Raw genomic sequence first — 26898 nt, forward strand, 5'->3', positions numbered from 1 at the left:
TGACATCCACACAGGATGTTTTCCACAGCTCGAGAACCATCTATAAAATCAGGGAAAGGGAGAATAGGTGTTGTAGGATGGCACAGAGCTGGCTAGCACATGTTTTCAGCACCTGAAGCATTGTTTATATAGAGTTATCCTAGTTCTCTCCTCACTTTATCAACAGAGACACAAAGTCCAGTGAGTGGACAGGAGCTGGAGACCACAGGTTTGACATAATTGTGGGGGGTCTTGCAGGGTGCAGATAGTGTTGGGGGAGGGCAGTGACAGGAATTAGTCAAACCTGTTGAAAGACAGGTTGAGTTCATTACCTCTGCTCTTATTCCTTTCCTCGCCATGTTTTACAGCCTGCTTGTCACCAGTGATAGTCCTTAATCCATTCCACACTTTGTTTTTCTGTTGCAACTTGTGCTCAAGTTTGTTTCTGTTGTGGGCTTTCCGCTTTCGGAGGTGCTTCTTCAGTTCTGACTGCACCTGCTTTATTTCAACTTTATCTCCAGACCTGAAGTCTCTCTTCTTCCTATTTAATAGGGCTTTCAAGTTTTTTGTGATCCATGATTTTCATTAGGGAAATAGTGCGTTATCTTTTTGGGGACTATGTTATCCACATAGAACTTGATGTAGTCTGTGATACAGTTGCTAAGTCTCTTAAAATCCTGGCCAGTGTTTTCAAAGGCATCCTTCAGAGCCTTTTTAGCCTCCACAGTCCATTCCTGCACAGTCCTGGTGGTGGCTGGCAGCCACTGCACAATAGGTTTATGTTTATATGTACTAAAATATGATCCGATGGACCATAACAATGGGATACAACAAATCCAATGTTCTTTTTTCTATAGTTTTACATACCACAAACTGGTTAAAATTAGTGAGAGTGGAGAAAAGTAAAACATGGTTAAAGTCCCGAGAAATTGTAATGAAAGCACTTGAATGATCAGTAGTAAGTTTGTTAATTACAGAAGATACTGTGTCTGTTGTAATTTCTGAGTCTGCAGAGGGGGGATGTAAACTGCTGGCACAATGACATATGAAAACTTTAGCATATAATAAGGTCTTAAGCCCACAATTGAGCAACACAATATTTGGGTCATATACGTGTGATTTAATAGTAATGTGGCGAGATTGGCGCCATTTTTCATTTACAAAAATGGCAAGCTCATCTTATTTTTTTCTTGCCACCTTTGGACCTGCTTCTCTTCACCCACATGATAGTAAGTCCATCTAGCACAACCTTAGAGTCCAGGGTTTCTGTTCTAAGCCAAGTAGGGCTCCCCAAGTCCCTGTACCACCCCCTGATGGCACCCACAGAACCCAAAAGGGCTGAGCCAACAAACTCCAAGTCCTCTGATGCTCTGTGGTAAATCCATGGCAACGTTGCAACCCAGGGGGGTTGCCATTTAGTTCCCTTGAGGGAGATAAAGCCCTGTGCAAGTTGTCTCTCCCTGTCCTTCCATGCTGTGGGTGCCCTAGCCGGATAAGGTTCCCAGGCGGTGCAATTCACTAAGTATATATACGTGCATATATATAGGGAATGGGCAAAAGTAGGTTTATTGTTGTTTTTATGGAAAAAGGCATGTAACTTATGATTATTACAGTAGCTTTATTAACTCAATAGCTTTAAGAAGAATAAGACAAATAATATAAATACAACTGAAACGTTTGTAAAGATGGGCAAAATGTTTAAGTATTAATCATTTTAATTTTTGTAAATTGTTGTCATGTTCAAATATGCTTGCTTCGTGATATTTGTCCTTCCTGAGCCGTCTTACAGTTGGGCATTTCCAAAATAAGTAGTGTATCTGCCACATATACATGTAGCAAAAGTTCTTCCTTCTAGTTTAAGCCTTTGGTAGCATAGCCGGTATATTTATATGTGCACAATGTTACCGTTATATAAAGTTTTTTATTATTTGTGTGCTGAATACTATGTTTGTTTACTTTGTAGTTTCACACCTGCTCTTTGTTAATAAACTGGAGATTTGTACACCTCTTGTCAAGCCAGTCTTCTGGTCATTATATTGATAAAGGGAGCAGCTTAGCTACATGAATATCTATTAAATCCTAATAGTGAGATCAGAACACAATAATTAATAAATAAATAATACAAGAATAAACTTTCACTTACTCAAAAGTGTAAACTTACTTTTGCCCACCCCTGTATATCAGTGTGTGTGTGTGGACATTTCTATACTAATAAAAGGCAAAGCCCTCACTGACTCACTCATCACTAATTCTCCAACTTCCTGTGTTTTTAGAAGGCTGAAATTTGGCAAGCTCATTCCTTACAACTTACTTACAAAAGTTAAGCAGGTTTCATTTAGAAATTCTACGCGTAACGGTCGACAACGTTCGCCATGTTGAACTTTCTTATTTATGGCCCCATCTTCACGAAATTTGGTAGGTGGCTTCCCTGCGCTAACCAAAACCGATGTACGTACTTATTTCAGTGGTATGATGGCACTGTCGGCCACCATATTGAACTTTCCAATGTCACTTAATTCCCCAACTTCCCATGTAGGTAGAAGGCTGAAATTTGGCTGGCTCATTCCTTACAGCTTACTTACAAAAGTTAAGCAGGTTTCATTTCGAAATTCTACGTGTAACGGTCGACAACGTCCGCCATGTTGAACTTTCTTATTTATGGCCCCATCTTCACAAAATTTGGTAGGCAGCTTCCCTCCGCTAACCGAAACCAATGTACACACTTATTTTGGTGGTATGATGCCACTGTCAGCCACCATATTGAACTTTTCAACGGTCTTTGTTACTTATGGGCCCATCTTCAAGAAATTTGGTACGCAGATTCCCAACGCTAACTGAATCCTAATTATGTACATATATATGTCCATAGCCTGCAGCTTGGTCACCGTGTGAGGCGGTGTTGGGTCCACCATCCCAACGCCTCCCATGTTGTTGGCTGCCTGCCTATATAAGGCCGTCCGTCGCTCCGGTCTCTACATTCACTTCCTTGCTTTGCCACGGGATTCACATCTCCCTGCTGATAACTACAGCCTTTTTATTTAATCCACGGCTTCTCCGCTAATTTATTGTTCGTTTATTACGATTATAGTTATTTTGTAGGTATTTTAGACTTACTTTACATTGTTCAGGTACCCATTTCCTTTACAGTGACCATCATCATCAAGTCCTTCCGTGAGAACCCTAAATCCAAAGAGGACTGTTTCATTTATGTTAAGTAGAATGCCCAGAGGAGACTGGGCAGTCTAATGGTCTGGAATCCCTACAGATTTTATTTTTTTCTCCAGCTGTCTGGAGTTTGTTTTTTTGTTTGTTTTTTCTGTCTACCCTGGCCATTGGACCTTACTCATATTCTGTGTTAATTAATGTTGACTTATTTTATTTTCTTACTGTGTCTTTTATTTTTCTATTCTTCATTATGTAAAGCACTTGTGCTATATAAATAAATGTTGTTGTTGTTGTTATCATTCCAACCGTAACCCAATTAACATCTCTATCGAGGTGATCGTCATCGATCAAAGAACTGTCACTTACCGAGTGGTTTCCATGCCCGGAAATGGCACCTGCCTTTTCCATTCACTTTGTTACATATTGCACGGCCATATCAGGCTCACTCTTGATATCCAGAGGAACATTGTGTCTTATGTATTGAATGACTGGGACAGGTTCAAGGTGTGGACTGATGACGGTACAGGAGATAATTATACTACACAGGAACACTATAAGAGTGAAATGCTTAAGCCCTTCACCTATGGTTCTGCATTTGTGAGTTTATAGCTGCCACTGAATTGTTCGGTTGGCGCTTTCAAGTGTACCAAAATGGCCAAATATTTTACACCTTTCGACAACCAGCAATGCCTCTTAAACATCTTAGATTCACAGGTGATGATTTCAGTAGTGGACACTTTGATGTTTATGAATGTTTAAACTCTCAAAACCCGGATGTAAAATTATCGATGAAACCGGTTGTATGCTTACAACGCTTGACAGATGTCGAATGTCACTTCAACACAAGTCCTGCAAATATTGTCGTAATTGAAACAAACCATGAAATTCAAACCGATTATGACAGCAGCAATCCAAGCTGTGAGATTTCAGACAAGATTACTTTTCACATGGCCAACTGTACGTTGCATGCTCAAGAGTAAGCTCAGCGCACAGCTTGGTCATATTACAACCGGAGGGCCGAACTGACAATGTAGCATACAAAGAGATTCTTAACAAATAATTATTGGTATATTTTCCCTCAGTTTAAAAAGGTTTAATTTTCTTCTTAATAAAAATTTTAAGGCAGTACTTCGCCGCTGCAAAGCGCGGGTATTTTGCTAGCACAGTAATCCCTCGCTATATCGCGCTTCGACTTTCACGGCTTCACTCTATCGCGGATTTTAAATGTAAGCACATCTAAATATATATCAAGGATTTTTCGCTGGTTCGCGGCTTTCTGCGGACAATGGGTCTTTTAATTTATGGTACATGCTTCCTCAGTTTGTTTGCCCAGTTGATTTCATACAAGAGACGCTATTGGTGGATGACTTAGAAGCTACCCAATCAGAGCATGTATTACATATTAACTAAAATTCTTCAATGATATAAGATATGCTGCCCGCGCAGTGCTTGTTGTTTGCTTCTCTCTATCTCTCTCTCACTCTCTCTGCCTGACGGAGGGGGTGTGAGCAGAGGGGCTGTCTGCACAGAGGACATGGACGCTCTTCTACAAAATGCCGCTTTATCGCGGTGCTTCTGCATACTTAAAAGCACGTATTGATTTTTTGATTGTTTGCTTTTCTTAGCGAGCGCTCTCTCTGACATTCTCTTCTCCTGACGGCACTCCTTTGAAGAGAAGATATGTTTGCATTCTTTTAATTGTGAGAAAGAACTGCCATCTCTGTCTTGTCATGGAGCACAGTTTAAACTTTTGACTAAAGGGTGTTATTTCATGTCTAGAGGGCTCTAATAATGTTAACAGTGTGGGAGAGTTTATAAGGGCTTCAAATATATAAAAATAACTATACAAACATATGGTTTCTACTTCGTGGATTTTCACCTATTGCTGGGGGTCTGGAACGCAACCCCCGCGATCAAGGAGGGATTACTGTATATAAATAAAAGGCAAAGCCCTCACTGACTCATCACTAATTCTCCCATTTTCCATATAGGTGGGAAGCTGAAGTTTTGCATGCTCATTCTTTGCAGTGTATTTACAAAAGTTAGGTATGTTTTATGTCCTATTGCAACACCCATGGGGGGAAAACGGGTTTACCACGTAAACTGTATACATAGATAGAGGAAACCCCTCCACACTATATCTGTGACTTCCAATATACGTAGGAAGCCCAAGTTTCCCATGCTCATCCTTTACACTGTACTTCCAAATGTTAAGTATGTTTCATTTCGCGCCTTACCCCATAACGAACTTTTGAAAATAATGTCTTGTTTTTGGCCGTTCTCACCATTATGCCGTAAGGAACTTTCGGAACTGACCTCTCCTTTTGGTGGTTTCATTCCTTATTTCCATTAACAGACAATTTATTTCATGGCAGAGACACACAAGGGCCACTCCCGGTCCCCCTTCGTTTTTCTGCACGGCCGTTGTCCGCGCATCTACCACGTGGTTGGCTCCCTGTCTATATACATTAACAACATTCCATGCTCATGTGCAACCTCACTCGTTTCCTTACTTTCCTCAGCTGTTTGTCGTGCTCACTGCTCCCTTCTTCTTTACTCCACCACTTCAAACCTGTTATTGTTCGCCTTCCTAAACATCTTCCTGCTGGTGACTCCTGCCTTTTCATTTACTCCACCACTTCAAGCCTGTTATTGTTAGGTTTCCTTATTTGCTCACGTACATCTTCTTGGTGCTGACTTCTGCTTTTCATTCCCTGCTCTACCGCTTCTAGCCTTCCTTCGTACTTTCTTTCTCAACAGGTGCAAGTTTAACCCGAATAACATTTCTATTCCGGTGATCACCATTGATCACAATTTCACCGACCCATACCCAGTGGTTTCCATGCCCCAAGATTGCGCCTGCCTCTTCCATTCTCTCTCTTACTAATTGCATGGCCACATCAGTCTCAACCTTGATTTCCGCAGAGACATTGTCTTATGTACTGAATGACTAGGAGAGGTTCAAAGTATGGACCGATAACGGTACAGGAGACAATTATACTACACAGGACCACTATAACAGTGAAATGCTTAAGCTCTCAACCTATGGTTCTGCATTTGAACTGATAGCTGCTGCGGATTCGTTTCGTTGTCGCTTTCAAGTGTATAGAAATGGGGAAATATTTTACACCTTTGGACAACCGGGAATGCCTGTTAAACATAGATAGATTTAGGGGTAGCGTTATGGGTAGTGGACACTTTGATGTTTATGAATGTTAGATTCAGGGGTAGCGTTATGGGTAGTGGACACTTTGATGTTTATGAATGTTTCAACTCTGACAACGTGGACACAAAGTTATCAGTGAAACCTGTTGTATCTTTACAACAGTTGACAAACGCAGACTGTAACTTGAACACAACACGTCCTCCAAATATGAACCTGATTGAAAGAAATAATGATAATCAAATCCTTGATTACAGCAACATTCATAACAGTGACAAAACAACACAAACACGACGTAAAAGACGTTGTGGTTGATTTTCAGATGAACCTGAAGAAGAAGACGGAAGCGGCTTCGTCAGGCTGCTGCTAAATACTCTCAGGCAAATCCACAAGTTCATAGAGACGTTGTTTCTAAATATTCCAAATTGCATACTCATGTTAACACAGCTTCTGCTCGTCTGTATGATCCGAATAATGACAAATGGCTCATAAGGATAAAAATGAGCCCTCAAGAAATAAAAATACCCTCAAGAAAGCAGATTGTGAATTTGCTTAGTCCATACATAGATTATGAAAATGACAAAACTGTACAGATTGGTTCAATGGATGTTGTCTGTGAATATTGTGAAGCTCGCAAGTGGAAAGGCAAGTCTCTCGGTTTGTACTGCAATGGTGGCAAAGTCTGCCTCAGTACATCCTGAAAGTGAGCATTTCTTAAACAACATCTGCAAATACAACACCACATTTCAAATGACGTAATTTGGTGCTAACACAAGATTACTTCTCACATGGCCAACTGTACGTTGCTTGCTCAAGAGTTGTAAGCTCAGCAGACAGCGTGGTCATTTTACAGCCCAAGGGCAGAACTGCAAATGTTGTTTATAAAGAGATCCTTACATGCTAAAAATGTGCATTTCTCATACGCAACATTTACAGTCATAAATGAAACTCTTTACAATCATCAAATTCACTCTCAATACTAAAATAAGCCTATGAAAATTACATTGACAATCATGTTACATTATTTTTAAAATGTTTCCTTTTCTTTTTCATATCTTCTTTAACACACTACTTCTCCGCTGCAAAGCACGGGTATTTTGCTATATATTTTGATATATATATATATATATATATATATATATATATATATATATATATATATATATCGTAACAGATCAGCGCGGACCACAGGCAGACACCACGACGTTGCCACACAACACATGTTTATTTTCCTTGGCACGGCACAATACACCAATCCCCACAATACTCACTCCCTTCTTCCTCTTTCCTAGCTGCCTCCACTCCTCTCCCATCAAGCTCAGTCTTCCTTCCTCCCGACTGGCCGCCTGAGTTGTGGCAGTTGTCTCCTTTTATAGAGAACTCAGAAGTGTTCCAGCTGTTCCATGATCAGGGCTCGGCCATTCTCCACATGCCCCCTGGCAGTGTCCATGGGCCACAGCAGGGTTGAGCTTCCCTGCTCCGTGGCAGTGTAGCAAGCCAGGAGGGCTGCCCTCTGTCGTCCTGGGGGAAGTATTGCCCCATGCAACTTCCTTCCCCTGGTCCTTCCCTTACGGAGGTGTCCCAGCTGCCCATTACTATATATATTGTGGCGGGCGGCTGGGGGCTGTGCCCAGAGAGACTATGCCTCCCTGAGGGGAAGCTTAATCCTATAGGGGCCTGTGGCTACCACCAGGGGGTGCCCTGAAGACTCTGAAGTCCTGGACGTCAGCACTTCTGCCAAACCCCGAGGTGCTGGCAGAAGTATTATCAGGGACACCCGGAGTGCTTCCGGGTGCTCATGCGGCACTTCTGCCACACCAGGAAGTGCCGCAGGAAGCTCATCAGGAGGCACCTGGAGCATGTCCAGGTGGGGATAAAAAGGGCCACCTCCCTGCAGTCATCAGCTGGAGTCAGGTGGAAGAGGACGAAACTGAGGAGAGGAGTAGAGGCAGCAAAGAGAGGACAGGATTATTGAGAGGCCTGGACTGAGTGTGCTTGGTGCAGGGGCACTGGGTTGTGTGTGGGACTTTATGAACTTGTAAATAATCGTAAATAAACATGTGGTGTGCCGAGGCTTATCTTCCAGAATATATATATATATATATATATATATATATATATATATATATATATATATATATATATATATATATATACACTAGCAAAATACCCGCGCTTCGCAGCAGAGAAGTAGTGTGTTAACACTATAATTACCAGAGCCTACGAAAAAACTCGTAATTCCGTCCCACCTTAAATCGCTTCTTAAAAGCGTTCACAGCTCTCCACCAGCGTCTTTTGTCATCTAAATGTGCTGATAAAAATCAGGCTGCAAGCAGCCGGCTATTTCATCCCCCCACCGACTTAGAACGTGCACAAACTTCTCCCAGCTCATACCTTGATTGATTATCTGGGAGTGAAGTGGAGTTTTAGAGTGGAAATAATAGATCATTATTTGGAACACACGCATTTCACGCGTGTGTTCCGCTTCTACAGTAATCCATGTAAACACATTTTTAAAACAGAAACGTTTTCATATTGTAGTAGTAAATGACAAAATGTAAGCATAAACTATATAATGTATGAAGCCTGAAGTCCAAATATCAAACACTTCCACAAAAGGTACAAATATAATAGAACAAGTATGCTTTTATTCAAAAATATAACTGCAGAAAAAGCCACCTTAGCATGCCATATTGACACATACTTACTACAGCTACCACGGTAGCATAATGGTATCAGCCACTGACTAGTATCCAAAAGGTCATGAGTTTGATCCCACATGGTTCAGTTTTGAGAAGTAAACTGCTCTTATTCTTACTATTTTAGAATAAAAACATTCATTTGATTTCAGTGTGTAACAGCCAGTAATTTATGATACTTGTAAAGGTTAGTTTTTTTTTTTTTTATTCACTTTTCATTCTCAGTCGTGTTCAGGATCCTTCCTACCCCCATCTGAGAATGCTGTTTTCACATAAAGATGCGCTGTAGCTCTGCAGCGTACTTGTGACTGCATTCTCGTACCAATGCTTGCGAACTGAAGTGCCTGCGTGCACTTTTCGTGGCATTACACGTCTATTTTTTTAAGCATGCCCGTGTCGCTCAAACACAGGAACATATGTTGGTGTACAAGAATAAAAAACAAGTGCACTTTTATTCTAGACTATAAGTGAAGAAAAAATAAAGCAAGTTACAGTAGGCGGTTGATACGACAGCTTGCGTGGTGCAATGCTAAGAACTGCTGATTTCGATCCGTGCTATATAAAATCATCACATTCAAATATTAACAATTTCCACACACCCTTCCTACATTCACGACATGTGTACTTGTTGCAGTGTACACATCTCTCTGTGCTATGGTTCCTATTACACTGAATGAGCACCTGACATTGTACTTTCTTCCCTATATAAATAACATTCGAGTATAGCGCGTCTCCAAATAATTTACATTTGAGTATTGCGCGTCTCCAAATAAATCACATTTGAGTTATAGCGCATCTTTATGTGAAAACAGCATTGTCAGATTTTTGGGGAATCGTGAACGCGACTGAGAGAATGGAACTGAATAAAAAAAGACTGAAATCAAATGTATGTTTTATTCTAAAATAGTTAAGTACATGCAATATTATTTGAAAGCGAACAGCGTCAGATCGGGTTTGAATACACGCTGACGCTGAACTCCCTGTCTATCTACATAGTAATAACAGTAATTTTATTATTATATAGGAGCTTCCCTGTCTGCCTATCATATAGTGCCTTTCCTTCCTACCTATCTATATATCTATCCCCTTAGCTGTTTTTTATATATCTATTATACAGTGCCTTCCCTGTTTATTTATATATCTAGTGCCTTCTCTGCCTGTTTGTCTGTCTGATTGCATATAGCGCTGAACTTACTGCTCTGTACTATTCTGTCCTCTGCATGTCCTGGAGTACAAAAGAAACAGCACCATACAGCAACATGTGCAAACTGGCAAGATCGGGGAAAAAACACGCGGTCACTGATTACAAACCGCAAGATGAATGAAAGAGACAATATATGTAAAAACATCATCGCACTAATGCAATATTATTTGAAAACAAACAGCGTCAGATCGGGTTTGAATACACGCTGACACTGTTACAGAAGGCGTCAGCTTATTCAGTGCAGCAGTTTCAACGCACAGTACATGCAATATGATTTTAAAACGAACAGCGTCAGATCGGGCGCATATTCAAACCCGATCTGACGCTGTTCGTTTTCAAATCATATTGCATGTACTTAACTATTTTAGAATAAAAACATACATTTGATTTCAGTCTTTTTTTTTTATTCAGTTCCATTCTCTCAGTCGCGTTCACGATACCCCCATCATCAATCTGACAATGCTGTTTTCACATAAAGAAGCGCTATAACTCAAATGTGATTTATTTGGAGACGTGCTATACTCGAATCTATACTAATAAAAGGCAAAGCCCTCACTCACTCACTCACTCACTCACTACTAATTCTCCAACTTCCCGTGTAGGTAGAAGGCTGAAATTTGGCAGGCTTATTCCTTACAGCTTACTTACAAAAGTTGGGCAGGTTTCATTTCGAAATTCTACGCATAAGGGTCATAACTGGAAGCTATTTTTCCCCATATAATGTAATGGAGTCTTGAGTTGGAGATGGCCGTGGGGGGCGGAGTTTCGTGTGACATCATCACGCCTCCTACGTAAGTATGTAGAGAACAAGGAAGAACTCCAAACAGAGATGAGCACTAAACGCCATTTCACAATTGAGAAGGCAGAAAAACATTATGAAGCAAATGATGCATACAAGCATATTCATAAGTACAGCTACTGCGGAAACAAAGCACGGCGTGAACCGTAAGTTTATATTAAATTAAGTTCATAGACAGGCTGCCACTAGCGCTTTGTAATTTAGTGCCTGCCCATATAAGGCCGCCCATCAGCGGCAATCCAATACAAACACTGCCGTAAATGTTCACGGGTGAAGGACTGTGCTTATGCAGAGGAAGATGAGATGGTCAGGGTGGTGTTTGGCACAAACTCATTGAAACTGCGAGAGAAACTTTTAAGTGCCGGGTCTTAGCTGACATTACACGAGATGGCACCAGTACAGCTGGGAACCTTCGATGCAAGAACACCAAGCGGCTCACGTGAACTGACGCAATGCGCAGACAAAAGCAACAGTTCCAAAGAGTGCTGAACAAAACCGAATTACACAATTGAGAAGGCAGCAAAAAATATGAAGCGCCTTATACATACAATCATATTCATAAGTGCAGCTACTGCGAAACAAAGCACACGGTGGAAAAAGTGAATGTCCTGCTAAAGGAAGACAGTGTAAAAAAAACCGTGCATGCAGTTTGTCACATCACAGATAAAAGGAAGACGAGCTGTTTATTGATGCAGTAAGGAACTAATCGATGAATGAAACCTCTTATCTTTACAACGATTGACAAACACGGAATGTAACTTGAACACATCCTACAAATACGAGCCTGATTGAAAGAAATAATGATAATCAAATCCTTGATGACAGCAACATTCAATAACACTCACAAAACAATTACTGTATATTGACAATCATGTTACGTTATTTTTAAAATGTTCCCTTTTCTTTTCATAACTTCTACTTCTCCACTGCGTACACAGGTATATATATATAAATGTATATATATACCCGATCTACAATACATACTTTAGCATAGACAAGCCACACGCTGTGGCGCAATTGTAGAGTCTTCGCCTCTAACGCCGACATTCGAGGTTCGATTCCCGAGAGGGGTGTACTGACTATGTACGCGCTACCGATTCATTTTACCTTCGATCTCCTTGGTTTGGGACGTATGAAAAATATTAGGTTAACGCAGAATCATGTTACGTTATTTTTAAAATTTTCCCTTTCTTAGCACAAGCACAGCTGAGAAGCTTCGATGCATGTACTCCATAACGCGTTAAAAATAACGATTTAATCACACTTTCAATTCCAAGCAAACGGGAACTTTTGTCAATGCATGATTTCCTGGTACATCCATTACACTGATGCACACATCACAGCTACAAAAATGTTAGAGTCGGAATAAAGCGCGTTCCTACGACTGATCATTTCGACTACCCGAGAGAAGCCTTGATAAAAGCATGGTTTTGTGCACACTGAAAAGCAAGCAAAATTAGATGCATTACAGAAAGCGGACTTTGTGGCTCTTACTGGGGATCATTGGACTTCCGTGACCGTTAGTAATTCTAAATACATCTAATTACAAAATGTTCAATGATCACACTGTTTTAGCCTAATGTACAAAATAATTTTGGCTAATGTTACTCAGAGTTTAAAGAGTAAGCTGGTCAAATTACCTTTTATGTTTCTGACTTATTTTTTTAAGAAGAAAAACTGCACTTTATGTTGAAATTTTGGTTATTATTATTTAAAGACAATACTATTCTGAAAATGTACTTAAAGTACTTAAACTACCACTTTATTTTTAAGTCTGCCCAATTTTAACCAGGGATGATATTTTTGTTTCTGTTTTGAATTCAAATGCAGTTTAAAAGCTTTTTTTCAGAAATTAAAACAGCTTCAGTTTACAATATTCATGTCCATGTCTATTATTTGATTCTGTCGCCCACTAAAACCGTTTTAAATTAAAAAAAAAACATTTGCGATTTGGGGCAAATTTACGTGTGCGATTACATACGATTAATCAAGATTAATTCTTACACAGCCTCTAATTAATTGGATTAATTTTTTTAATCGAGTCCCACCCCTAATATATATATATGTAGATTTGTATATATATGTGTATATATATATATGTATATATATGTGTACAGATGTGTATATATATATATATATATATATATATATATATATATATATATATATGCCAGCAACACTCATGACAATGACAAAACAATTACATTGTCAATCATGTTACGTTATTATTAAAATGTTTCCTTTTCTTTTTACTTCTCGCTGCCAATCGCAGGTATTTTGCTATATATATAATATAAATAGATAGATATGACAACAACACTCATATCAATGACAAAACAATTACATTAACAATTATCTTACGTTATTTTTAAAATGTTTGCTTTTCTTTTCATAACTTCTTTAACACACTACTTCTCCGCTGCGAAGCGCGGGTATTCTGCTAGTGTTATTTATATAGGGAAGAAAGTACAATGTCAGGTGCTCATTCAGTGTAATAGGAACCATAGCATAGAGAGATGTGTACACTGCAACAAGTACACATGTCGTGAATGTAGGAAGGGTGTGTGGAAATTGTTAATATTTGAATGTGATGATTTTATATAGCACGGATCAGAAATCAGCAGTTCTTAGCATTGCACCACGCAAGCTGTCGTATCAACCGCCTACTGTAACTTGCTTTTATTTTTCTTCACTTATAGTCTAGAATAAAAGTGCACTTGTTTTTATTCTTGTACACCAACATATGTTCCTGTGTTTGAGCGACGGGCATGCTCAAAAATAGACGCGTGTAATGCCACGAAAAGTGCACGCAGGCACTTCAGTTCGCAAGCATTGGTACGAGAATGCAGTCACAAGTACGCTGCAGAGCTACAGCGCATCTTTATGTGAAAACAGCATTCTCAGATGGGGGGTAGGGAAGGATCCTGAACACGACTGAGAATGAAAAGTGAATTAAAAAAAAAAAAACTAACCTTTACAAATATCATAAATTACTGGCTGTTACACACTGAAATCAAATGCGTGTTTTTATTCTAAAATAGTAAGAATAAGAGTAGTTTACTTCTCAAAACTGAACCATGTGGGATCGAACTCATGACCTTTTGGATACTAGTCAGTGGCTGATACCATTATGCTACCATGGTAGCTGTAGTAAGTATGTGTCAATATGGCATGCTAAGGTGGCTTTTTTCTGCAGTTATATTTTTGAATAAAAGCATACTTGTTCTATTATATGTTTACCTTTTGTGGAAGTGTTTGATATTTGGACTTCAGGCTTCATACATTATATAGTTTATGCTTACATTTTGTCATTTACTACTACAATATGAAAAACGTTTCTGTTTTAAAAATGTGTTTACACGGATTACTGTAGAAACGGAACACACGTGAAATGCGTGTATTCCAAATAATGATCTATTCTTTCCACTCTAAAACTCCACTTCACTCCCAGATAATCAATCAAGGCATGAGCTGGGAGAAGTTTGTGCACGTTCTAAGTTGGTGGGGGGATGGAATAGCCGGCTGCTTGCACCCTGATTTTTATCAGCACATTTAGATGACAAAAGACGCTGGTGGAGAGCTGTGAACGATTTTAAGAAGCGATTTAAGGTGGGACGGAATTACAAGTTTTTTCGTAGGCTCTGGTAATTCTAGTGTTAAAGAAGTTATGAAAAAGAAAAGGAAACATTTTAAAAATAATGTAACATGATTGTCAATGTAATTGTTTTGTGACTGTTATGAGTGTTGCTGTCATCAAGGATTTGATTATCATTATTTCTTTCAATCAGGTTCGTATTTGGAGGATGTGTTGTGTTCAAGTTATATTCCGTGTTTGTCAACCGGTAAGATAACAGGTTTCATTCATCGAAGTATTCACTACCCAAATCGGTACTCGTGAATGTAAGATGTTTAACAGGCATTCCCAGTATTAAGTTGTGGATTTGCCTGCGAATATTTAGCGGCAGCGTGTCTATGAACTTAATTACTTAAGCTTTACACCTTGCTTTCCTATTGATATGTCTACAAAGGCTTCTTCAGATTCAGAGGGTTGTTCCTTTCTTACTGCATCAATAAACAGCTCTTCTTCCTCGTTATCTGAGACATCACACACTGCATGCACAGGTTTACCTTTCCCAGTCCTGCAAAGTCAGTTCACGTGAGCCGCTCGGAGTACGTGCATCGAAGGTTCTCAGCTGTGCTTGTGTTATGTCATGCGATCTTGCGATTGTCCACAGCTTTATTTAATGTTAGCTAAGACCCGGCACTTAAAGGTTTCTCTTGCACTTTCGCTGAGTTTGTGCCAAACACTAGTCTGTCCCTGACCATCTCATCTTCGTTTGCATAAGCACAGTCCTTCACCCGCGAATATTTAGCGGCAGCGTGTCTATTGGATTGCTGCTGACAGACAGCCTTATATGGGCAGGCACTCAATTATGTGGGAGGCGTGATGATGAGGGACGCAACTCCAACTCACACGGCGACCGAGCTGCAGGCTATGGCCGTATATATGTACGAAAGTAGGTTCCAGTTATGACCGTTACACGTAGAATTTCGAAATGAAACCTGCCTAACGTTTGTAGGAAAGCTGTAAGGAATGAGCCCGTCAAATTTCAGCCTTCTACCTACACGGGAAGTTGGAGAATTAGTTATCAGTCAGTCAGTCAGTCAGTGAGGGCTTTGCCTTTTATTAGTATAGATATATATATATATATATATATATATATATATATATATATATATATATATATATACTAGGATTGCCCCGGCTCGCATTGCTCGCCAACCCCCCCGGCCTGCGCTATAGATCAGCCACTTCATGTCTCTGCCGCTTGCGTTGTGAAGAGGGGGCTGAACGCTCCTCTGAAACACCCACTTAAACGGTGATACAATGGGAAACAAATATTTTTTTTTTTTTTTAAACCTCCTCTTTGCTTAATCTGCTGCTGTGCCACATGATATGCATCTCGCGCGGCACTTCAAACATTTAAAAGTCTGTATAGCAGCTGTCCTACTTTTTGTCTTTTATTTCTGGCCCCAGGTGTGGTTAAATCTCTTGGCACAAAGTCTTGTCTTGCAGGACGTGAGTTCTTGATATTTTTTAATTTATAATTTAAAAATGGAATAAGAATCTGAAAATCTAACAACATCACATTAAAGTTTGATAAATTCTGAATAATACCAAACATATATATGTAGGTTTTAAAATAAGCCAGATTTAAAGCATGACATAAAATCGTTGCACTTTTAAGCTTAGGATTTTATATATAGCGAGTAGATATATATATACCTGGAGGGGTGATCACACCCCAAGAAGACACAGACGCCCCTGGGAAAACCCCTTAAACGCAGTCTACCTTCACATTGCTCCTTACCCTTCCCTTGCACTATAACGCGTAATAAAGCTGTCGCGCTGTACTCCGCTTACTTAAAAGCCTTGTGCAGCGCCTGTCAGATTTGGAATTGATTGTTTTGCTTTTATCTCTCTCTCTCTGACATTTTGTCCTTCTAGCGGAATTGTCATCTCTGACTTGTCATGGAGCACATTTAAGCTTTTGAAAAAGAAACAAATGTTTGTTTGCAGTGTTTGAATAAAATTCCTGCTCTCTACAACCTCCTGTGTGTCTCTGCACAAATCTGTAACCCAAGCGTGACAATATATATATATATATATATATATATACGGGGTATATATATATATATATGTATACACGGTATATATATACATACATACTCATCAAGACCTGAAAAATCAGTCATAAAATCAGACCCTGACTTATACACCTGTTAAAAAATGCGACACATTTTTCTTTTTTTTTTTTTATCTTCTTGCCTCCTCCAATCTCGCATCAGTTTCTCAGAAGCACTTCAACAACGTTTAATATAAAACCAGTTTCATATTTTCTTCTGATTGATCACTCCATCGTAGATAAGGGATGTTCTTATGATAAAGGTGTATGAGGGTGTGAGATACAAAATCAGTGCAAACGTTGCTTTAGAGTAGTTTAGGTATTACCGTATTACCGCCTCTCATGTGGTACCTTATCAAATGCTTTCTGAAAGTCAAGATAAATGTATCCTTTTGTTTCTTCCTCAAACAATTCTAACATTTTCATAAAACACGACCTCCCTCATTAGAACCCTTGTTGACTGTTCAGCAAATCCCCCGTTTTTGCCATGTGTTGCTCAGTAATAAATCCTTTGGTTAATTTACCTGTGGTGCACATTAAGTTTACTGACCTATAGTTACTTTGATCTCCTCAAGCACTAACTTTATATAGGAGGATAGTAATTTCCATTTTCTAGTCCTTCCAAAATTCCTCCATTGCATAGTGACTTCCTAAAAATATGTATCAAGGTTTTGTATATGTAGTCACTAACCTCCTTAAGCATTTGTGGATAAATATTGTCTGGTCCTGTTGTTTTGTTTGATTTCAGCTTATTTAATTTGTGCAGTACTTCTCCCTCTTCAATTTCCAAATCACTCAGACCTTCCTTAGTATAGTCCCAGTTAACAGTTGGAGGTTTTCCACTTTCCCACTTGTAAAGACGTTTAGTGCATCTGCTATTTCACTGTCAGTATTTTTTAAATCTCTGTACTATTCCTGATACACTTCACCTTCTCTCTAACTGTTCTTTTATTACTAAAATACTGAAATAATCTCTTGGGGTCATCTTTGGCCTTATCTGCTGTACAGCATGTCATGATTTCTGCAAACAGCATATTCTCAAATGTGAGAATATCATCTAGATGATGCAAAGGCAGGTTACTCAATAACTTTAGTAGATTCTGATGTTTTGTAATAATTTCAACCAAATTTTCCAGTTCTACATATTTTCTTGTTTGTGTTTAATATGCTTTATTTGTGGAAGCTAGGTGATTCCATCCATGTTCTTCATGATGTTCTGTGCCTGTAGAAAGTACTTTTTAAAATGTAAATAAAGCAAAATATTCTTATATTAAATGCAGCAGGTTAGCAGAATATTTACAAAAAAATTTAAGTATATGTTTGCTCAAAAGTTTCACCTAGCAGATGTATTAATACAGAACCATAGCTAAAATACAGATTTTAGTATTTTGCCCCTAAATAAAAAAAACTTTGATTAGTTTCTACTTTTGTTTTTTTACATATGCCCAAACACCTGAGGACACAATTATTGCTGAGAGATGCTCCAGCCAAACTCTGCAACAAAATTTGTACAGTTGAAGCAGGTTTTACTGCTGTTTTTTTTTTTTTTTCCCTCAGCTATTTTTTAAAGTTGCTCATCTTTCTTAAATAATGTATTAGTAAGCTGTATCGGACAAGAACTAGAAAAATCATTCATAGTCTATAATTAAAATATCATTCAAAAATATAGAAAATTATAGGCTGAAGCAGGCTTTCTTTCATGTTATTATTATACTTTTCTCTTACTAGAACTAGAACTTTTTTAGCCTGACACACAAGCAATTTTGCTTTATATTTATATGTGCATAAAACATCTTTCATATTTTTGAACAAACCAACATATTTTATGTTGATGAAGATGTTGAATGAAGGTTGTTTAGGAATATTTTTACCACTAATAATCAACTGTAATTTAAATAAATTAATGTGGCTTTTCCTGTATTGATAGTAATGAGACATTAAAGTAAATTAATTGAATGTTTTGTTTCAAGAAGAGTGAAAGTTGAATAATTACGTAGTAATGAATGATGGAAAGTGTGATACATTACTTCCTACTGGTCTGTTTCGACCCTCAAGTTTATATCTTTTTCATACATTCTACTTTTGTGGTTACCAAATTGTCTATTATAAAGCAACACAATCAGAATACAGTTTGAGTATTTCAAATCTCTTCCATGGTATGATTGTAGTCATGTAATTTGAATTGTGCTGAAAAGTACACTGTATCTTATATGTCTTCTATTTTCATTTGTCTTATATTTAAACTAAGTATGGTGCTATTTGCTCTTTGGTTGGCTAAAAAAGCATAATAAGCCAAAATTACTTTTTTACTAAAAAGTGATATTTGAAATGAAATCTAATGTATTCTAATAATGCCAAAAACAATGTGCTACCATAGCACATGACAGCAAATCACTCACTGCATATTGATGACTTTTTTCTTTTAATGAATGAGAACATGCTCTAGCAAGTCAATAAAATGTCTGAACTGAGCAATTATTTTTTTCCAAATGAATAAAGTGTATTAGCTACTGAAGATACTGAAATGTGTTTAGAAATTAACTATTTTTTCTCTGTTAAATACAGATACAGTTCATGCAATCATTTGATAGAGAAGGATCACCTATTAAAGATGAAGATGAGACAGAAAATAATACTGATAAACCAGATAAAATATCCCGCAAAATGTTGTCAAGAGGTGTGTAATACTTTTCACCTTTTGCTAAAGCATATCATCTAAATATAACGCATAATTATTGTGTTTCAATTCTTTTTACTTTAAGATTCAAGTCAAGAATACACTGATTCAACTGGAATAGACCTACATGAGTTTTTAGTTAACACTTTAAAAAACAATCCCAGGTATGATAATATGTACATTTTATTTCAACACTAACAGTAACAATGTGTTTTATCTCATTTGTTATTAATGATATATTAAGTGAAGATAATGTAAAAAAAAGTGAGCCAACGGCTAGCTTGAGGATAATTATTAAAGAAATGTGAAAAAAAAACATTTAACTTCACTATTCAACATTATAATTGGCTACTGTATTCAGGATCCTTTGTTTGATATAAAATTTAAATGTATTAAGTTAATTTTTAAATATGCCAGTGGTTCTAATTAATACATTGTAAAAAATAATTTATACACAGAGGCAGAATATGTTTATACGTTAACAACAATGTAATTATTCAGATTCAGTATATGTTAATCTATATTTAAACATATTTAATAACTTAAATTTATTGTTGTTATTGAATGCTTCTTGTTGCCCAGGGACAGAATGATGTTGCTAAAGCTTGAACAAGATATCTTGGATTTTATCACTAATAATGAGTGAGTACACTATATATATATATATATAGTACAACTACAAATTCATGCTTACTCATGCTTGGCCACTTTAGAATTGCCAAGTTACCTGTTAAGCATATCTTTGATATGAAAGAAATTCAGTGTACTAAGAGAAATTCCTTGTTGATGTCACTTTAAATACATTTTTCTTTTATTTGTCAGATCTCAACGAAGAAAATTTCCCCCAATGACATCTTATCATAGAATGCTGCTACACAGGGTAGCTGCATATTTTGGGTTGGATCATAATGTTGACCAGACTGGAAAAGCTGTAATTATTAACAAAACAAGCAATACAAGAATGTCAGTAGATTTTATTTACTTATCAGCTAATTTGTTTCAAAATTGTGGAGTCTGTATATTGCAAGCTGAGTTTAAAATAGTTTTAAAATTTCTGTTTTAAAGCAAGCGGATTGAATTCTTTTATTTTAAGCATTGGTTTTAAGTTGTATGTAAATAGATGAAAGTGTTTTAAGAACTGATTAATAACATTAGGTATAAATGGATGCAAGAATTTTAAGAACAGGTTAGTAATATTGGGTACTGACTATAGTGTGTAAGTATTAATTACTTTAAAGGCATTTTATTATTATTTCTTTTATATGATTATTAGTAATATTCAACAAGAATACTGAGTATCCAATACTCATGTCGCAAGCATTTAGTGTAGTTTTTCAAAAGGAAACACTAAAAGACTGTCTTATGAATTATAACAGTTCACAAAGTATTTTCCTGGAAGGGAATTTTTGAGACCTAGTAAATGTAAAAAAATATTGTTCATTACATGTGACTGTGGAAAGATTGTTTGAGTATTAACATTTTAATTTTTCCAATACTTTTTTTTTTTGTTTCTTCAGCTCTGTGTTGTTCAACTTTCTTACATTATTTTGTCTGTTCACCATAAACTTGCATCATGATGAATTTCAGCTATTTTTTTTCATGTAAGCAAGAAAAACTGCTGCATTTTAAACAGTTGCATTTTTAAGATGATATTTAGTTGGATGATTACAACTGGAACAAATCCTGATAAACATTTTAATGACCATGTCAGTTGAGTCTTCTTAAATCCAGGCAATTTCAGCTCTTATACAGGCATTGCATTCCTTAGGATAAGGGAGAAAAAATGAAATAAAATTGATTGTTAAAAATTATCTTAATGAAGAACTTGTTAACATTTTACTATTGTCTTATTTACATTAGACCTGATCAGAAATTTTGTGAGCATTTTAAAGATGACAAAAGTGATGATTTCCAAAAACGGTATATTCTGAAACGTGATAACTCCAGTATGGACAAAGATGATGGCCAGGTAAATTTGCTAAAAATATTATTAGATTTATTTTGTGTTTACTTGTACTACAAACTAACCAAGTTAATGCTGATGAAGGTTTTCTACTTTCAGATGCGTATTCGTTTAAAAGAGGATAGAAGAAGCAAATCAATAGAAGAAAGAGAGGAAGAATACCAGAGAGTTAGGGAAAGAATATTTGCACAAGATGTAAGTTTTAAAAATGTTCAAAACCCCAATTGTAGTTTTTTAGTTTATACATACTTTTATTCTTTTTTCCAAGTTTATTCACATTGCTAAGTTTTTCTTCTAATAAAAATAAAGTGATTTTTTTCATTTGAAATTAAGTAAAGAATAATCACATTTAGTTCTCTTTATTTCAAATGCTTGAGACTAATATTTTAAGACTGCTGATAATAGCAGTATATGTGTAAATCTTTCCGTTCATTGTAATAGATGTTGCATATAAACATAAGTGTTTCAACTCGAGTAAGACCAACCGTCACAACTTAAAGAGCAGACTTCTGGTTTGGAGCTTTAAAAAAACTATCACCATTAAAACTAGAATTACCAGAGCCTACAGAAAATCTCGTAGATCCGGCCCACCTTAAATCCCATCACACCTCTCCGCCAGCATCATTTGTCCTGTAAATGTGCCGATAAAGACAAGCTGCAAACAGCCGGCTATTCCATCCCCCACCGACTTAGAATGTGCACAAACTTCTCGCAGCTCATGCCTTGATTGATTATCTGGGAGTGAAGTGGAGTTTTAGAGTGGAAATAATAGATCGTTATTTGGAACACACGCATTTCATGTGTGTTCCATTTCTACAGTAATCTGTGTAAACATATTGTTAAAACAGAAACTTTTTCATATTTTAGTAATAAATGTTACAAAATGTAAGCATAAACTATAGAATGTGTGAAGCATGAAGTCCAAACATCAAATAAACACTTTCACAAAAGGTTCAAGAATGATACAACAGCTTCCTTGGCTTAGCAGTAAGATTTGCTGACTCAGAGCGCAGCACGCTTGCCGTTCCTCAGAGACCAGAGTTCGATTCCCCGTTGGGGAGAAAGTGTTTTTTTCTTTTTAACCTCAAACGGACATAAAATTTATAAATCGGTATGCACTGTCAGTTAATGAGATTGTTATATTTTCATGTGGGATACTTCTTTTAAAATATTTTTAAAAAAATTTTAAGAACCATAACACACAGACAGACAGAGCACTGCGTAATAGAGAGACAGACAGTCAGAGAAGTCACTAGATATATAAATAAATAGGAGCATCCCACATGAAAATATAACAATGTCATTAACTGACAGTGCATACCAATTTATACATTTTATGTCCGTTTGAGGTTAAAAAGAAAATACAAATAACGCTTTCTCCACAGCAGGGATTCGAACTCGGGTCTCTGAGAAACGGCAAGTTTGTTGCACTGTGAGTCAGCAAATTTTACCACTAAGCCAAGTAAGCTGTTGTATCATTCTTGAACCTTTTGTGAAAGTATTAATTTGATGTTTGGACTTCATGCTTCACACATTCTATAGTTTATGCCTACATTTTGTAACATTTATTACTAAAATTTGAAAAAGCTTCTGTTTTAACAATGTTTTTACAGATTACTGTAGAAACGGAACACACATGAAAGCTGCTTGCAGATTGACTTTATCGGCACATTTACAGGACAAAGGACGCTGGCGAAGAGGTGTGATGGGATTTAAGGTGGGCCGGATCTATTGAGTTTTTTTCATAGGCTCTGGAAATTCTAGTGTTAAATGGTAGAAAAAAAGCTAACTATGGGAGAGGGCTTATATTTGTTTGCTACCTTTTACTTGACACTAAAATCACTACACACTTTTTCAATACTGTAACTTTCAAGGCTATGCCAAGTGGTGTCTAAATACTTTTGTTTACACTAATGGTCTTATCACCTCGTCATGCTCATAGCACATCTCTACCCTTTTCCCAAAACCATAGACAACCTAATATACTGTATATTGAGTGAATGTAAAAGTAATTTCTTTGCACACAATTTCTTTTTTGTATGTATTTTCACTTTAAATGTTAGCAAGGGAAAAATTACACAACTTAATTCAATCCGCTGCACACATAAAATAAGAAATTAAATGTAAACTTGTTTGTTTTTGTAGAAATAGTTTACAAATGTACAACCATGCTCACATTTCTATGGATATGTTCATGGCAAGTGGCATTACAAAACAGCATTACAATTCAGGACAAATTCTTGGCATATTTAATTAGCATCTCCTGCATGTAAAATGGTGAGACTTTGACACAGTTTTGTTATCTTACAGTTTTCTTATTTTTTGTTGAGCATCTCACCTTTGTTGTTTTGCCAGGATCAAAGGATGCTTTGATATGATTGGCTGTCCAAAGCCATGTTATTTCTGGACATAAAACACTTTTAAATTAGCAGGAAACATAAAGTAATGCATGAAATATTAACTAATATTTTTCTGCATGCATAGTTTAAAGAGATTACACCCATACTTACATATTTCATGCAACATGATGTATGTAAACTGGAAACTACAGTACATAGCTTTTCACACCTGCACTTTATATGCATCTTCTGTTCTGTGTATTGTATTGGCCCCCTTCTTTTGACACCCACTGTACACCCAACCTACCTGGAAAGGGTTCTGTCTCTGAACTGCCTTTCCCAATATTTCTTCCATTTTTTCCTACAAAGGTTTTTTTTTCCTTGTATTCTTAGAGAGTCAGGGCTGGGGGGCTGTCAAGAGGCAGGGCCTGTTAAAGCCTATTGAGGCACTTCTTGTGTGATTTTGGGCTATACAAAAGTAAATTGTATTGTTTAAGTAAATAAATATAGTTAAATAACATTCAATGTAGCTTTTATATAGGTAATATATGTTTTACATATAAAGACCATCACAAAACATAAGCACAAACAGAATTTTGCATGATACGTTGAGGAGCTCAGCATGCCCTGCTGTTTTTTTCTCCAATGTAGTAGAACCCTCATCCTCATCTGAGATCACCTCTGTTATTGCACGTCTTTATTTGAAAACAGCAGTGTCAGATCAGGGGGAGTGTGAACATGACTGAAAGAATAAAACTGAATTAAAAAAAAGAAATGCTAACCACAAGTACCATAAATTTACACCGGCTATTACAGACTCAAATCAAATGCATGTTTTTATTGTATAATAGTAACAATAAGATGAGCTCGCTACTACTCAAAGCAGTAATTGAAGCGCCCGAAATGAAACCCACAACCTCTTGATTATAAGTTAGCAGTTCTTACTGCTGCACCACCCAAGAAGTGTCAGTGTCATACCCTAACCCAATTTTTTTTTTCTGTTTGGTTATATACTTGGAAAAAAAAGCGCACTTCTTTTGTTATACGTGTTCCTTTTGTGAAAGTGTTGTCTTCACACATTATATATACACTTCTTGTCAAAATTTTATCGTTAGTATTATACCATGAAAAAAGTTGCTGATTTAGCTATGTGTTCGATATTTCCTGCATTTCTCACATTTCCTGTCATCCTATATTTACATAGATCGTTGTAAACACAGAACACACATGAAATGCATTTGTTTCAAAAATGGAATATACTATTTACCTTATACAACTCTAGGCACCTCACACCCAGAAAAACAAGACTTGAGCTGGTAGAACTTTTTGCCCAAGTTGAGCTGTGGTGGTGAGTGTATGGGATAGCTTGCTGCTTGTGCTGATCAACACATTTATAAAACATAAGATGGTAATGGAGATGCGCAAAGAAATTTAAGGTGGCATAGGATCAAGAGTTATAACATAGGCTTCAGGGATTCTAGTGTTAATAAATTTAGTTAGGAAACATGCTATCAATAAATTAACTTTGGTACATGATAGTAAACCTTTATTTGGTTTAATGAAGATGTTATATATATTTCTTAGTTATTTTGCAATTTTTTTCTCATCATAATTTTCATTAGTGGGACAAAAATTTCTTTTATTTTCAGGCTCTGTATATTCAGGAAAATTATCTGCCAGATAAAAGGTAAATATAAGTTTTAATTATGATTTATGCAGTTTTGAATTTTTGTGATTCTTTACTATTACAAATATTTAAATATTATTTTTTTCAATAAACAAAAACAACAGAATCAAGGAAGAGGATGCTTCTAATAGTACACAACAAAGACGGCAAATATTTAGGTGCTGCATTTTTTTTTTTATCTTACTGTGCATGAAATTTTTTTGTACTTCTGTATCCTTCCTACAAGTGTAATTGTTAAAAGTTGTAAATATTGTGTTTTGTTATTGATTTAAATTAATCTTAGGGTGAACAAGGATGCATCAGCACGTTCAGCTAGTAGTCGACAGAGCAGTACAGAGAATGAGCTAAAGTATTCTGATCCTCGACCCTGGAGCAGCACAGACTCTGACAGCTCCAACCGTAACTTAAAACCAGCTATGACAAAAGCCAGCAGCTTCAGTGGCATTTCTGTGCTGACAAGAGGGGACAGCTCTGGAAGCAGTAAAAGCACAGGCAGGCTCTCAAAGACAGGCAAGTTGTCTTGCATCTATGAAAAATTAATAGTATATTCTTGAAAATGAAGGACCAGTTTGGAAAAACCGACTTATTTTAGTTGGATAATGTTATAAAATTTGTGTCACTGAAAGACCCACAGTTTTAGATTTTTTCCAGACTTTTAGCAAAACAATTGGCAAACACAGGCATGATTTCATCTTAGAAAATGTTTGCATTTAAAAAAAAATACAACTTTCTAATAAATATATTAACACAAAATCAAGGAGACTGTGTGCTGAAAGAATAAATGCACAGTAATCCCTCGCTATATCGCGCTTCGACTTTCGCGGCTTCACTCTATCGTGGATTTTAAATGTAAGCATATCTAAATATATATCACGGATTTTTTGCTGGTTCGCCGCTTTCTGCAGACAATGGGTCTTTTAATTTATGGTACATGCTTCCTCAGTTTGTTTGCCCAGTTGATTTCATACAAGGGAAGCTATTGGCGGATGGCTTAGAAGCTACCCAATCAGAGCCTGTATTACATATTAACTAAAACTCCTCAATGATATAAGATATGCTTCCCGCGCGGTGCTTGAGATTGTTTACTTCTCTCTATCTTTCTCACTCTCTCTGCCTGACGGAGGGGGTGTGAGCAGAGGGGCTGTTTGCACAGAGGACACGGATGCTCCTCTACAAAATGCCGCTTTATCGCGGTGCTTCTGTATACTTAAAAGATTGTTTGCTTTTCTTAGCGAGCGCTCTCTCTGACATTCTCTGCTCCTGACGGCGCTCCTTTGAAGATAAGATATGTTTGCATTCTTTTAATTGTGAGAAAGAACTGTCACCTCTGTCTTGTCATGGAGCACAGTTTAAACGTTTGACTAAAGGGTGTTATTTCATGTCTAGAGGGCTCTAATAATGTTAAAAGGGTGGGAGAGTTTATAAGGGCTTCAAATATATAAAAATAACCATACAAACATATGGTTTCTACTTCGCGGATTTTCACCTATCGCGGGAGGGTCTGGAACGCAACCCCCGCGATCAAGGAGGGATTAC

The 26898-nt window shown here is 37.1% G+C and overlaps 1 protein-coding gene across 12 annotated transcripts in view; it reads left to right on the top strand.

The window, feature by feature from the left end:
- LOC120531691 (R3H domain-containing protein 1) overlaps nucleotides 1–26898 on the top strand; it is a 244756-nt gene that overhangs the window by 94326 nt on the left and 123532 nt on the right. For 8 of the 12 annotated variants that reach the window (XR_005634140.1, XM_039757318.1, XM_039757320.1 and 5 more), the window contains 9 exons: nucleotides 19262–19373; nucleotides 19459–19537; nucleotides 19956–20015; nucleotides 20196–20336; nucleotides 21234–21342; nucleotides 21421–21531; nucleotides 25325–25362; nucleotides 25467–25520; nucleotides 25646–25872. Coding sequence is in view for 11 of the 12 variants with exons in the window: in XM_039757318.1 (XP_039613252.1) it covers nucleotides 19262–19373; nucleotides 19459–19537; nucleotides 19956–20015; nucleotides 20196–20336; nucleotides 21234–21342; nucleotides 21421–21531; nucleotides 25325–25362; nucleotides 25467–25520; nucleotides 25646–25872 (931 nt within the window). In the remaining variant the exon portion in view is untranslated. The remainder of the gene's footprint in view (nucleotides 1–19261; nucleotides 19374–19458; nucleotides 19538–19955; nucleotides 20016–20195; nucleotides 20337–21233; nucleotides 21343–21420; nucleotides 21532–25324; nucleotides 25363–25466; nucleotides 25521–25645; nucleotides 25873–26898) is intronic. The other 4 variants (XM_039757321.1, XM_039757325.1, XM_039757328.1 and 1 more) reach the window with 2 other exon arrangements.

Source organism: Polypterus senegalus, chromosome 6 (genome assembly GCF_016835505.1).
Source record: "Polypterus senegalus isolate Bchr_013 chromosome 6, ASM1683550v1, whole genome shotgun sequence".
Taxonomy (NCBI): Eukaryota; Metazoa; Chordata; class Cladistia; order Polypteriformes; family Polypteridae; genus Polypterus; species Polypterus senegalus.